Source organism: Phyllostomus discolor, chromosome 3 (assembly GCF_004126475.2).
Source record: "Phyllostomus discolor isolate MPI-MPIP mPhyDis1 chromosome 3, mPhyDis1.pri.v3, whole genome shotgun sequence".
Lineage (NCBI taxonomy): Eukaryota > Metazoa > Chordata > Mammalia > Chiroptera > Phyllostomidae > Phyllostomus > Phyllostomus discolor.
Window position 1 is genome coordinate 143,290,122 of NC_040905.2, and position 14,566 is coordinate 143,304,687.

The 14,566-nt window shown below is 35.5% G+C and overlaps 1 protein-coding gene across 1 annotated transcript; it reads left to right on the plus strand.

Moving 5' to 3' along the window:
- The first annotated feature begins 668 nt into the window (after positions 1–668).
- Positions 669–6,032, plus strand: TUSC1 (tumor suppressor candidate 1). Its single transcript, XM_028505077.2, has one exon. It carries the CDS (start codon positions 956–958, stop codon positions 1,583–1,585), a length of 630 nt encoding a protein of 209 aa, XP_028360878.2. The 5' UTR covers positions 669–955; the 3' UTR covers positions 1,586–6,032.
- Positions 6,033–14,566: the final 8,534 nt, after the last annotated feature.

Sequence of the window (14,566 nt, forward strand, 5' to 3'; positions counted from 1 at the left end):
ACTTGTTCCAGTAGTTTGGAAACTTCGGTGAAGCTAACAATTACCTGGGACTTTGTTTAAAAATATAGATTTTTGCTACTCCTCTCTCCTCTGTGAGATTCTGTCATCAGTATCTTGCCCTTTATGTACTTTACAATAACCAAATTATTTTGTAAGTTGAGATCCTTAAAAACAAAGGATGTGATTCTTTCAATGAGTTAATTCCTCATGTCCTCAGGCATTTTGGAACTTACTGAATATTCAGTTTCTCCAATGAATGAATGAATGAATGAATGAGGCACGTTTTGAGTTTCAAAGGTTTTGTGGAGTTGCAATTTGCAATTGAAGTCCGGGCTATACACAAATTGGAAATTGCCCATGTTTTTTTGAGAGCTATCTGTTCCTACTTCAGGGTCTCATGAGGGGTGCTCAGCTCAATTCTGTTGAATGTTTTATGAAGCTTAGAGGTGGGTTAAACCGGCGTTTCTACATGAAATACAGAGCTTTTCAAGTAGCTCCACATCTCTGTCCCAGAACGTACCCTATTATTACTTGCTTTGAGATTGCCTTGGAAAGAGAAAGTTAAACCACTGGTGGTTGCTCCGGAGGGCAGGGCGAGGCCGGTTGGTTCCTGAGTGCACAGGCCTGCACGGAAGTGCCCAGGCAGAACCCAGCTGAGGATACTCGCTTTTCCCGCGCTGCCAGAAGCTGAGCGGCAAAGCACTGCCCAGGGGTATTGTGTACGGGCTGGGGCCCGGAGACTGCAGGCCCAGGGGGCAGCTCCACCACAGGAGACAAGACACGCCTCAGACCGGGCAAATTCCCGGCCTCCTGTGGCCCCAAGCCAGCAGCCGCCGCCCGCCACCTCGTCGCCTTCTCCGTTGCAGCCCCGGCCACCCTGCCGGCCCCGACCTAGCCTGAGCCTGAGCGCGTGGTCCCTGGGCGCTGGGACGCCAGCGAGGTTGGGACGGGACCGATGTGGCGCATGCGTGGTGGCACCACCAGGCACGGGAGCTGCGGGGGCAGGGGCAGCGGTGGGACCCGGAACGGGCAGGGCCGACCAGGCCGGGCTCGTGGGGGTGGCAGCGGTGGCAGCTGTGGCGTGGGCTGGTGTGGCCGTGCGGGTGGCGCCCGGCAGCAGTTAGAGGAGCGGTTCGCCGACCTTGCGGCGAGCCACCTGGAGGCCCTTCGAACGCGAGACGAACGGGACCGGCAGAACGCCCGGCTGCGCGAGGAGAACGCCCGGCTGCGGCTTGAAAACCGGCGGCTGAAACGCGAAAACCGAAGCCTCTTCCGTCAGGCCTTGCGGTTCCCGGGCGAGGGCAGCGATGAAGCGCCCACGACGGAGACGGCGACCCCAGGCTCTGAAGGGGCCTGCACGAACCCCAGGGCGAGTGGCGGCGGCCCCGATGGCGAACCGGGCAGCCCCAGGGCCCTGAGGGCCCGTCTCGAGAAGCTGGAGGCCTTGTACCGCCGGGCCCTGCTGCAGCTGCACCTGGAACAGCGGGGGCCACGCCCGAGTGGCGACCTGGAGGAGCTGTCTTCGCGTGAACCCGAACCCGGCCTCCGAGCCCGGGACCTGGAGCCCCCGGAGTCCTGGTTATAGCTGGAGGCCGCAACCGGGGAGGGGCGGGGCCTCACGCGGGCCCCTCCCCCTCGGTTTCCGGCTCCCCCTACCTAGCGCCCTCCCTGGGCCACGCTGGGTCACGGGAACTGGTTTGCAGAGCTCGTCCGCGGGACTCACTCCGGAGGCTGAGAAGGGTGCAGGCCTCTGGAGACACGAGGAGTACAGAACCTCTGCCTCTGGCGCCTGCTGGTGCCCATGGAGAGAGGCCTGATGACCGAAAGGCGTGTTTTAAAACAGCAAGAAATCTGTGTCAGGCAACATGTCCTAATGCCTGAACTTTTGTGGGTGTCATAAGGAACTGTTACAATTTTTTACTCTATTTTGGATCTTTGAGGGGTGAATAATGCATTTTTAGTTGGTTGTGGTTTTTCATTCTTCCATCCCCTAAAGCCTACAGCCATTATCTTTCCTGTGGCCAAGATTCTAAGTATTGTTTTTATAAATTGATATTTTGGGTTTCTTATAAAGTACCACCCTTTTTATTAAAAAGGTATTATTTATAACTTAGGAACTCAGTCTGCCTATGACTCTAGTCCTTATACATCTAATAATATATTGATTTGTTTACCCCCTCCCAAGTAATTTTTGAAATTCTGCCTATAAGTGATCATTTAAATTGGTAAATAAATCTGGTACATTAAAAATGACCTAAAAACATCCCATGACTATTATTTAAAGTTTGTTAAGTGTTTACATATTTCTTTAAGAACTATTTTACATATTTTAATATCTAACTTATCCTTTGCAAACTAACCTTTTTGCCATATAAGCATTTAAAATAATCCAAAGATAGTGTAAACATTTCATTATTTTTATTACATTTTAGACTTGATATTAGAGTATCATATCTACTAATTTTGACTGCTTAAGAATTTTAAAGAAATTAAGAATTGTTTGTATATCAGAAGCCCTAAAACAAGATGATTTAAGTCTCAACTGTGATTTCAATGGCAAAAAGTCATTAATTTTACACCAAATGTTCTAAAATCACTTCAGTGCAATTTGTAAATGAATAACACTTTTTATTACTAAGTAGTGAAGAGGGTACCATTGTACCTGATAAAAATCATGGGTGTAAGAGAGTGTTTAAGTGTTGGAAAACACTTCAGTTCAAGAAAAAGAGAAACCATGAGAAGAGTTTTTATTATAACTAGAAAAAATAATCATTGGAGTTTTATTTGTGGCATACTCCACAAGTTTCAAATGTATAACATATAATATAAAACAAGTTGCAAAGAAAAATAGTTTTGTGAGTTTTGTAGTCCTGGGTTTTGAAGACATTATGCATTTTATTTAAAGGTAGTTGATATTTACTGTGTTTTACTGTATACACCCCTGTTTTTGGCCCAAATTTTCAAGAAAGAATTTTTTTGTTTTAATTTTTTAATTTAATTTATTTATTTATTTATATATAAATAGTTGTTTTTAGCATTATAAAGGAATTTTAGTATTTACTTTTGAACATATATGGTAAAGAAATTTTATGTAACATATGGTTACAAAACACAAGAACAGATACAAGGTACAAGAAATTTTATGTACTGTTACAAATTCGTTATTATACCCATGTATAATGACATCCTTATTATTCCCTCAAAAGCTTGGGCAAAAAAGTGCATTATACATGGCAAAATATGGGTATTTGTGAATGTTAAAGTCTCCCTCATGACAGAAAAATGAGAAGAAAGTGAGAATAGGTAGGTATGTAGAAAGTATTTCTATCTCCTTTAGTTCATTTTCTAATTATGAAAGAAATTAAATATTTTTAGGTGTCAGTAGGAATTACAGGAAGGGAAAAAGCATATCAGCCCTACTGCTACTTAGGGTTTAAATTAGTTAATCTCTCATCATTAAAATTAGTATAACCTACCTGAAAATGTTACACAAATTTTAGTGAGCTTATGTGTATAAATTCCTGCATCAAAGTAAATGTGCTATCAGTGAGAATAACAATCCAAAATGTGAAAGTCATGAATGAATATTTTTGACACCTTCCTTTGCCATCTGTGTTTTGGTCCTTTATAACTTTAAAAGTATTAACAGAGAAATGTTGACATTTTTCCACTTCTCTATTTGCTAATATAGTAAACACATAAGATAAAGCCCTATGTAATGCAAGAATAATGTAATAAAAGTTAAAAAATATTGCCAATTGTAAAATTGGGAATATTCAACAAAAATTCAAAATGTTTAGTTTATATAGTTTTTAAACACCTTTTGTCTTAAAACCATGTGCAATATAAATGTGTAAAGTAATGAGGCATGCACAAAGGACTACTTTTTAGCTTAATTCCTGAAAACCGTTAAAAATTCTTAATCCAAAATGCCCCATAAAATGGATTAAGGCTAACTGTATTTCGACTTTGTTGAAGTTACCTGTTGATAATTGATGATGTATCATGAAATAACATAAAAAATGTTATATTAAAGTATAGACCTGTTTAAAAAATGGGTAATAGTGGTTTTAGAAGGGTTCAATTTGGGACCTTGTTTAAAATAAACTAAACCTGCAGATCATCATACTTGTTAAAATAACATTTGATTTTCATAATTTCAAATTTGTTCTTGTGTAATGAAAAGAGGGCTTATAAGTTGTACAAATGAGCAACAAAAATGTGTCAGTGAGAACTGACATTTTTTTATCACCAACTTTTTTTGCATGGCTACTGCTCTCAAAAATACACTTTTTTTTTTTTAATGAAATTAAAATATAAATTAAAGCAATATAAAATGAGTACTTACATAGGTTATAGAATATTCTCCTTGCTAAATTTGAACACTACAAATATTAAAGATTACTTGAAAACAATTTGTTTGTTGTTTAAATAGTCTTAGATTTAGGTTTGCCAGTTCATGAATAGTGACAGGATGAAACTAATACCTAATTATTTAATGAACTGAATTATCACTATATGTTAAGTAATTATTAGCGGCATGACTTTGATTCTAGTCCAAAATACCATTTTCTGTTTTATTACAAGGAAGAGGTTTTTACTTAGAATTTGTCACAAAATCTTTGTGAATGAATGACACAATTTAATATTTCTGTTTAGTGGTTAATAGATAAAGTATAAATTCTATTCTACTATAAACTTTTTCTGATATATATCTTATCTATTTGATATAGACAGTATTTCCACAATGCAAATATGAACAAAAAAACCTAACCTTTAGGTAATACCCACCTCTGACTTTATGAGGATTAATCATACTCAAATTTTAAATTATAAAGTTTATACTCACATAAGCATCTTTCAGTGGTCAGAATTAAACTGCATTGTGTTTTGTCCATAGCAGATTTTGCTTATTATAAAATTCATATTCATAATCTTATCAGGGTCATCTTTGCATATTTCATGATTATTAGTAAGGGAGTCCTTTTTTGAACCCAGTTGTCAGACATCTCTTGTACTTTGAGATAACAATAGAGAAAGGACAACAGTGAGTTTGTTCTATGCTTGATTCTTACTTGAATAATTAGCATTCTGTTCTAAAAACTGAGTTATCTATGGGAGAAACTTGAACAGTCTATTTCAGCAATTTTCAACTGGTGTGCTGCAAGAATTTTTAAAATGTGCAGTACCTGACTAGTCAGGGGCACTGACCTCTTTTCTCTTAAATTCTCAAATAAAAAAAATGATAACAGCTAATACAACATAGTTGTCTGGTGTAAATGAATCAAAATTATACCTATTTATTTTGTCAGATTGGCAAAAAATATACTTTTTCAAGTGCCATTGATTTTTAATAACTAGTTTATGTGTGCCATGAGATGAAAAAGGTTGAAAGCCACTAATCTATAGTATATCCCATACTTAGGACTAATAAATGTGTCCCTTGGCCTTTCTTTTTTCCAGATCTCCTCACTTTATCTTTTTAAATATATAATGTATTTTGTATTTTAAACTTCATAGATCTGCCTTTAATTATGATGAAGACTGTGTTACTAATAACCTAAAACTATTAAAAACAATGATGATTTTTAAAAATCTAGTAAAATTCCTAATTCAGGGGCTTCAGGGTGTCAGTAAGCTCTGTTCCACATGGTCATTCAGGGTCTCAGATTCTTTTTATCATGTTCTGCTTTGCCCTGTGTCATTGTTTTGTCTGCATGGCAAATAGTTCACTTCCAGAACCAGGTCTCAGCATTTTGGGAAGGTAGAAAGAGGCCTACCTAGATCTGAAAATAATATAAATTTTCCTGGTCACATTCTTTTGGCAAAACTTCATCACACAACCCATTTAACTTCAAAGGTTGCTAAGAAATGTAGTCAAGTTGTAGTCTTTTGCTGAGCTATTGTTTTATTAGTTTGGAATAATAGGAGAACTCATTTTGGTGGACTACCATCTTAATGGAGGCAGGCATTTCCTTAAATTTTGTAAAGAATTTATAAGTCTTGGTACAGCATTTAAAAAGTTATATAACTTAAAATAAAAACATAATGTGATTGCTTTACAGTTTTTTTTAATCTGACTTTTTTTATTCCCTGTGGTACTATCCTTTTGAGTATAAAAGATAAGATTGCTTGAAATAAGCAAGAAAATATAGCTATTACCTTTTATATAGGAAATCTCAATAAAGTATGAACCATCTCTCAATTGAGTATTTGTCATAAATTATATGGTTTTAAAAACCTATACTTGGTAAACATTATTCTATTTCATATCTAAATCTATCTATCTATATATATATAACTTGAGGAACATACATTTTCTCTTCATCCTGTTTCTTATCTGCTAGTATTCTACAACTTTTAGAGCTGAAAGAGACTTTAAAGGGTTTTAGCCAGCATCTGTAGTAGACTGTTCTGCGTGGCGTGGGCCCAGCTCCCACTGAGAGATGCACAGGACCCACGCCAACAGATGGATTCTCCCGTGGGGAATCAGGCCTGCAAAGAACCTAGGCCACTATGAGTCTTGCTTTTTGCTAAAACTCCCTTACCTTGAATTGAGGAAATTTACTGCAAAGCAACTTCCTAAAATCTGTGCTAAACCTTGAAAGGTATACCTCTTCTGTGATGTGATGAGCAGCATTGTCTCCTTTGTTTTCTGTAAAAGGTAACCACCTAAAGTGAGCCTGTGCATAGTTAATGGGGGCCTTCTTGTAATGTGCCCAGTAAGATAATAAAAGCCCATTGGAGCAAGGGCGGAGGTTTTTGCTCCCCTTAAGAGAAAAGCCATGCTGTCCCTTTTCCATCAGACTTGGTAGTCCGTGTGAATGTCTCATTTCATCCGTAATGACACAGACTCCATGAGCCAGGGTCTGCATCAGCATCCTTCAGACTTTGCGAGCAACCTAACAGCTTTCACAGAGAACCACATCTACATTGCACTTCATAATTTAGAATATGCTAATCACAATCCTAGGTAGTATTAGTCGTTCTTGTTTATGAATGAGAAAACTGAAGAGCAAAGAAATTGAATAACTTCCAATTTCAAAAAGTTATTAAAAAACTTTTGAAATAGAGGTATAATTAACATGGTCTACCATTTTTAGGATGAATAGGTGATTTAATATATGTGTATATTGCAAACTGATTACCACAATAAGTTAACATTCATCATCAACATAGTTACATTTTTTCTTGTGGTGAGAAGTTTTAAAATTTACTTTATTAGCAACTTTCAAATATACAATACAGTATTAACTATAGTCACAATGCTGTACATTATATCGACAGAACTTATTCAAATAATTTATTTCTAATTTTGATATAAATTCTTCTGGCTTTCTATTGAACATGATATGGTGGCTCAGTAGACTCCTAATTTTGCAGTGTTTTTCATGCCTATGATTATACTTATGCCATGAAAAAGATATTTTTAGCTATTTGTGTTGTAGAAAAGTTTTTATAGCAATTGAGTTATGTGTTCCTTTAAATTTTGGTAAATTTCACACGTGGGACTTGGGGATAGATGGATAAATTATTTTAGGGGGACAGAGTAGATATTGGAAAATTTTGTCTACTTAGTTGATGTAAGTGTAGTTCTTTACATACTTCACCCAAAGTAACTGAAAGAAAGGTTTATATTCCTTGGTCAGGAGAGAGGTTCTCCTTCTATTTTGCTGGACACAAAAAGGAAGCATATAACCCCATACCTGGCAGCTATCATGTAATTTAAGAATGGCAGAGAGCTGGAAGAAAACTTATTTCCTGATGCCATCACTGCAGTCTGTTTGGCATGCCTGGATTCTGTCCTACCTGTGGACTTCTATTTATGTGAGAAAATACATTTCCTTATTGTTCAAGCCAGTTTGAATTAGGAAATTTTCTTTTTCTAAATTGTTTAATTATTTATTTATTTTTATTGTTGTTTGAGTACAGTTATCTCCATTTCCCCCCCACTATGCTCCCTGCCCCACCCATCTTGGCCGCCAACCCTTAAACCAACCCACCTTTGGCTTTGTCCATGTGTCCTTTATAGATGTTCCTTGATGGCCCTTCCCCTATTTTCTCCCATTATCCCTTTCCCCCTTACCCTCTGGTTATTGTCAGATTGTTCTTTATTTTAGTGCCTCTGGTTATATTTTGCTTGCTTGTTTGTTTTGTTGATTAGGTTCCACTTATAGGTGAGATCATATGGTATTTGTGTTTCACTGCCTGGCTTATTTCACTTAGCATAATGCTCTCCTGATCCATCCATGCTGTTGCCAAATGTAGGAGTTCCTTCTTTCTTTCTGCTGCATAGTATTCCATTGTGTAGGTGTACCACAGTTTTTTTATCCACAGATTTACTGATGGGCACTCAGGTTGCTTCTAGCACTTGACTACTGTAAATTGTGCTGCTATGAACATTGGAGTGCATAATTTCTTTTGAATTGTATTAGGGAATTTTCTTAATGGGAGTCAAATGGAATAGTATGATCACTACAGTTACACATCAAAATAAGTGTCTTGTAAAAGCAATGTTGAGGTAAAGACAATGGATACAAAGAATATAAACAAAAAGCTGATACCTATGTTTGTATTGGAAACTCCTATAAATCAAACAAGAGAAAGAAAATCATCTCAGTTCAGAAAAAGGCTAAATACCAAAATATAAAATTAAAGTGTTCTCTTATATTTCATAACTTAAATAATCAGAATTTTCCTAATGACTGAAGGGAAACAAACTAGAAATCTGAACATCTTTTCCAATGGTCCTTATATCTAAATGATTATCACATCCTATAATGTTTTTCCCTTAAAAATGCCTTTCATAGTGTTTCCTTTTTCTTCATAATTTTGGACATAGAGTATCTAAGAACCTTTGGGTTTCATTTTCTGTAGGGTGAGCATTGAGGACTGCAAATTTAGTTCAGAGGGTAAATTGGTATATGTAGTATTGACTAATATTTTTTAAAGCAAGGCCTGCAGTTAGGCAGGTAAAAAAGTCTCAGAACTTCTATTTATATTTATTTTTATCTCATCCTTTTAAAATTTATTCTTTTGATGTATGTTCTAAAATTTTCTTAGTATAGAAAATGATATACAAATTTTACCTACTCAAAAATGTTTTGTAAATTCTGGTAGTATGTAAAGAATACTCTACTAGCAGTCAGATAGCTCAGCTGCAGCATTTGTCACTAGTTTTGGAACTTAGAAATATTATTAATTTCTTTAACATGCAATTTATTTAAATTTAGAAATTAAGTGTTTGAATGTATCCAAATATGTATCACAATGAGGTTTGTTATGAGATTCAAAGTAGATGTTGTATCTGAACTCATACAAACCAAAATGAGAAAGTCATTATTTCTGAAGGATAATCTTTTTTTTCATATCTCTTGGTTTTTAGGTCAAAAGGAATGCATTATTAAAATTATTTCAGTTTTTAAAAGTTTGTTTTGTCTCCTCAACCACTTCTTGAGGTTGAGGATTAATTTCTCAAAATGCTTTGCTATATATCTCTTTGCTTGCTTGGCCTTTTATATATTTCAAATGAGAACTCAAGGTAGGTTTTATCCATCAAATATCATAAGAAATCTACCAGATTAACCTGCAAATCCCAAATGTTGTATTACTGAATCTATGTGCTTCACAACATTTTCTGAGAAGAATAAAAGCACTTTTGTGCTTTTAATAAAGCACATCAGTACTACTAATAATTTTAAGATATCAAAATATCTGACTGTGAAGTTGATTATGTACTCAAACAGAAAGCTATAATCAAAAGGTATCTAAATCCACTCTCCTTCCACAATATTTTTTTCATATTACTGATGTGGATGCTAAATTTCTTCACAAAGATGAAAAATAATTGGATACAAAGACTCCTTTTAACTGAAAAGAAATTTTCACATTTTTTAACCAAACCAATGTATTACTGATGAAACACATTCATATGATTTTTCTGAAACAAAATCAGAAACCCAAAAAGACAGTCAAATAAAAACAAAATGTCCAAACATAACTCCCAGACATCAATCATTGCCAGGTCCACACATTCCATCCTTCTCCACCCTACTTTCTATTTACCACATTACTGACCTTCCTTGGTTTTTTGGTTACAGGGCAAGGTTGTTTTCTGGTTGAATTTGGTCGCTAAGAAATACTAGCAGAAAGGAGAAAAAACGAAGTAGTGTTAGGTCTGGATTTGTTACATCTTTCTGCCAAAGGTTACAGCTCCTGTTAGTTTGTTTTCTCTGCAGAGCCCTCTGTCTCCAGGTTCTGGTAAAAGTTCTAGCCAAGGGGTGGGAAGTTTTCCGTGATAGTATTACTAGCTCAATCTCTGCTGGTTTTGCTAACTGATACTCAACTTTTTGTGAATAGCCCTTAATTAAACTATTTTAAAATTCCCCACCATCAGTGTGCTATTTATTGTGAGGACCCAGATTGATTCAAATGTAAACAGTGACCACTAATATTGATATTGACTGGTATGCTTTAATTTTTATTATGCATTTTCAAGATTCCATTGAGCAAAAGGATACACTACATATCAAAATTTGATCTTCAATTAATCAAGTTTGATATTTTCTTGATTTAATGAACAAAAAATATATATATGCAAATTAGGTTCTTGACAAGTAGGAAGACACTACATATATATTACTTCTTATAGGTTTTTTCTTAAAAATTATATCTTAAGCTATTCAATACCACCACATATTTATTAATTTAATAACACTTATGTGCAAAAAAATCTGACCATTGGTAACACAACCTATGAGATCATTTATTTCCTTGAAGTGTTTAACATCCAATGTAGAGATGTAGACATGTATTATAAGATAGGAAAGCAAAAAGAAAATATTGACTCCACAGACTAGAAAGAACAGGATTCACATCAAGTACTATCTGAACAAATTCTAAAAAACAGGTAGAGGACTAAATAGATGGATCTTGTGGGAAGATTATTCAAGAGTAAGGAAACATAAACAAAAGGATATGAATAGGGGTGTATAGGAAATGTTCTAGGAGTCAAGAGACTAGTATGACTGAAGTGAAAGGCATATAGGATTGAATGTAATACCCATAGACTGGGGTAAAATAGTGGAGGGCCTTAAATTCCAAGCTGAGGATTTAATATTTTATTAGAAAAAAATTAAAATACTTTGAGCAGGTGATTGATTTAGAATTGTAGAAAAGTTCATGTCATGATCAGCAATCGGTCAACTATCCTCAATGAGCCATTTCCCAAACAAGTCACCTATTCACATAGATTAAGAGCAAGCACAGTGTAGGTTAACTCAGCCAGACTCAAATCAGCCCAGCCACTGACACGTAAACTTGTAATTAACAATTAATGGTTATTGCAAGTCATTAGTTTTTTTGGAGCTCATTGTGTATAAATAGATAACTGATAACAGGGAGTAACCTTTGCCAGCAGCAACTTTAGAGAAGTGATCTTGAGAAGTAAACTTGAAGGGCCTAAAGAATAACTATAAATGACCTATGGACATGGGCAACAGGGTGGGACTGACTATGCAGTTAGGAGGTGAGTGGGTCAGGGGAGAGCCATGGGGGGACATTGGGACAACTGTAATAGAACAACAATAAAGAAAGAAAGAAAGAAAGAAAGAAAGAAAGAAAGAAAGAAAGAAAGAAAGAAAGAAAGAAAGAGGCAAGTTGTTAGCTCATAAGTTGTTGAGGAGTTATCAGGAATTGGGCAAGGAATATTTTAAAATAAGTCTCTACTTGAAGGGAAGAGCAGAATTGGAAAAGTTGTTAAAGTATTATGATTTTTATTGTGTATATGGAATGGATTTAAGTGTTTTAGGGAGATGGGAATAATGTAGTAAAAAGTAAGATGAACAGGCCAGTGGAAGAAGATATGATTGAAATAACATTATCAGGAATGGGTGAACTCAAATGTACAGATGATTTGAACAGTCTGGTAAAGAAATAGAAAAAAATCTTGAAGAAGAGATAAGGAGAAAGGGCAGTTGATGATAAAGAATGAGGCTGGAGAAAAATAGAGTGAGGTCACGCCTTTTCAGTGAGGCAGTAAAATCATCTGTTGAATTAAGTTAGCTGATTTACTCTTCTTAAAGTAGGGCAGATTTTTAAATATTGATGAAAGACATTTAAAATGTAGCTAATTGGGGAATAAATCCAAGGATGACTGAATGGTTCTGAAAGTCCAGGTGAGTCTTGATATCAAAAAACAACACTGAAAGTGTATAAATCATATTAGACCTGGGGAGGAAAAGCATGAAAGAAATGACTCTGAAAGAAGTTAAAGATGCACAGAGAACTTTTTATTTCTAAAGTTTGTTTCACTAAATAGTCTCACTGATAAGTCAATTCTAATGATTTATATTTCTTGCATATATATATTAAATTAAAACTGTTAGAAGAAATAAAATTAATATAGATCAGGCATGTACAAAGTTGGGAATTTCATAATTTTGGAGACTTGGCAGTATGTGTGTAGGGTGGGAGAGTGAGTCAAAATGGAGTTTTGCTGCCAGGATTAGTGTTGGGGGAAGAAATACAAATTATTATTAAGAAATGTATGGAAAACAATGCCCTCTTTTTTGTTTATTGGGCTTAATATCAGAATGTGAAGTTGATGAGGAGGAGTTCCTGGGTCCTTTAGGTGTAGTGATGGCAAAACAAATCTTCTGTTCCAGGATGCTTATCAGAAAGGGATGTTGATGAAGGGAAAGGATGAAGTAATGTTACACTTACACAACACAAGAAGTGGATTTTATGTCAGTCTCTTATGATTTTCTTTCTTTAACCTGCAGTCAGAAAATCAGTTGGACTCAATAGCCTTACTTAGGGTATAGTGACATCAACTCATAGAATTATTGAAAAATCAAGTAAGATGAATGTACATGGAAGTGCATTCAAAATCTAAAACCCCATACAAATGAAAAAGATTTGCTAAAGCTAATTGCAACAATAGTTAAAATAACTTTTATAAAAAATGATTTTAAGTGATAAAATAAATAAGCCTTATTATATTGCCTAAAAATAATGGTTCTGTCTCAAAATTATCAAAGCAATTAATCTAAAATATTTGTCATAAGAGATTACAATAATACCCTGAATGTAACTTATAAAATTTGTCAAAATACTCTTTTATTTGGGTGTTCAACATTCACCAAAGAAACCTAAATTCAATTACTTCTATCTCCACCAGCCCTACATATCCTACTGCTTCTATCCTGCAATGTTTATGTGAACTATTTTTCTTATCACTTTATGCTACTTGAAAGTAACAACCTCCACGATAAGGGTTATTTGCTTTGTTGGTCTACATGGGTGTTGATAAAGCACAAAGCCATTTGACACAATATTGTTGAGCATTATACTCTTTTCCCTGCTGTCTTAAGCAGGGAAAGAAACAGCATAATTCACCCTAATAGTTTGTATTCTGGCATTATGGAGATAAGGTCTCAATGAACATGTATGACAAGAGGTGGGGATTTTTAAAAAATAATCTATTATTGTAACCACAGTGAGAAGGGTAATGAAAGAATAGTATGGGCAGGTGGTTGTGAGTCACTGTTGCTGAGCTGATCCAGTTTATGTGCACAGAGTTCTCCTCCCCATTTAATTATCATGATCTGTATAACTTCTCACCAACTCATTTAGCTTTAGAGAGAATTTAAAAGTGAATATTCCACACAATGTGTAAAAGGTAGTCTCTTCAAAGGTACTGGAAAAGCAGGCTAGCCATATAGAAAAGAATGAAATTGGACTTTTATACCATCTATAAAAATTAAACTCAAAATAGTTTGAACACTTAAGTATAAGCCCAGAAATCATAAAACTCCTAAAAGGAAATATAGGAAAAAGGCTTCTTGACATTGCCTTTGGAAATTTCTTGGATATGACACCAAAACACAAGCAACAAAAGCAAAGACAGACAAGATTACATCAAACAAAAAAGATTAGGCATAGCAAAGGAAGCCATCAACACAATGAGAAGGGAATCTACAGAATGGAAGAAAATAGTTGCAAACCATGCATATATCTTATAAAGAGCTACTATCCAAAATATATAAGAAACTCCTGCAACTCAGTATCAAAAACAAACAAAATAACCTGATTGAGAAATGGATAAAAGACTTGAATAGACATTTCTCCAAAGAAGACATACTAATGGCCAACAGATATATGAAAACGTGTTCAACATCACTAATCATCAGACAAGGGGAAATCAAAACCACAATATCACCTTACACATGCTAGCATGGCTATTATTATTTTTTAAATGTTGATGAGGATGTGCAAAACAGGAAACCCTGTACATTAATGGTGGAAATAAATTTGGTGCAGCCATTATGGAAAACACTATGGAGTTTCCTCAAAAAATTAGAAGTAGAACTACCATATGATTTAGCAATACATACTTTGAGTATGTATCCAAAGGTATTGAAATCATGATGTGAAAGAGATATCTGAATTTATCTGTATATCACAATAATTCCCAATAGCAAAAATATGGAAGTAACCTAAATGTTCATTTACAGATGAATAGATAATGAGGATGTGATTATATAGATATAGATAACAGAATATT

What these genes read in the sequence shown, in the direction of transcription:
- TUSC1 (XM_028505077.2), top strand. Translation starts at nt 956, where the DNA reads ATGTGGCGCATGCGTGGTGGCACCACCAGGCACGGGAGCTGCGGGGGC.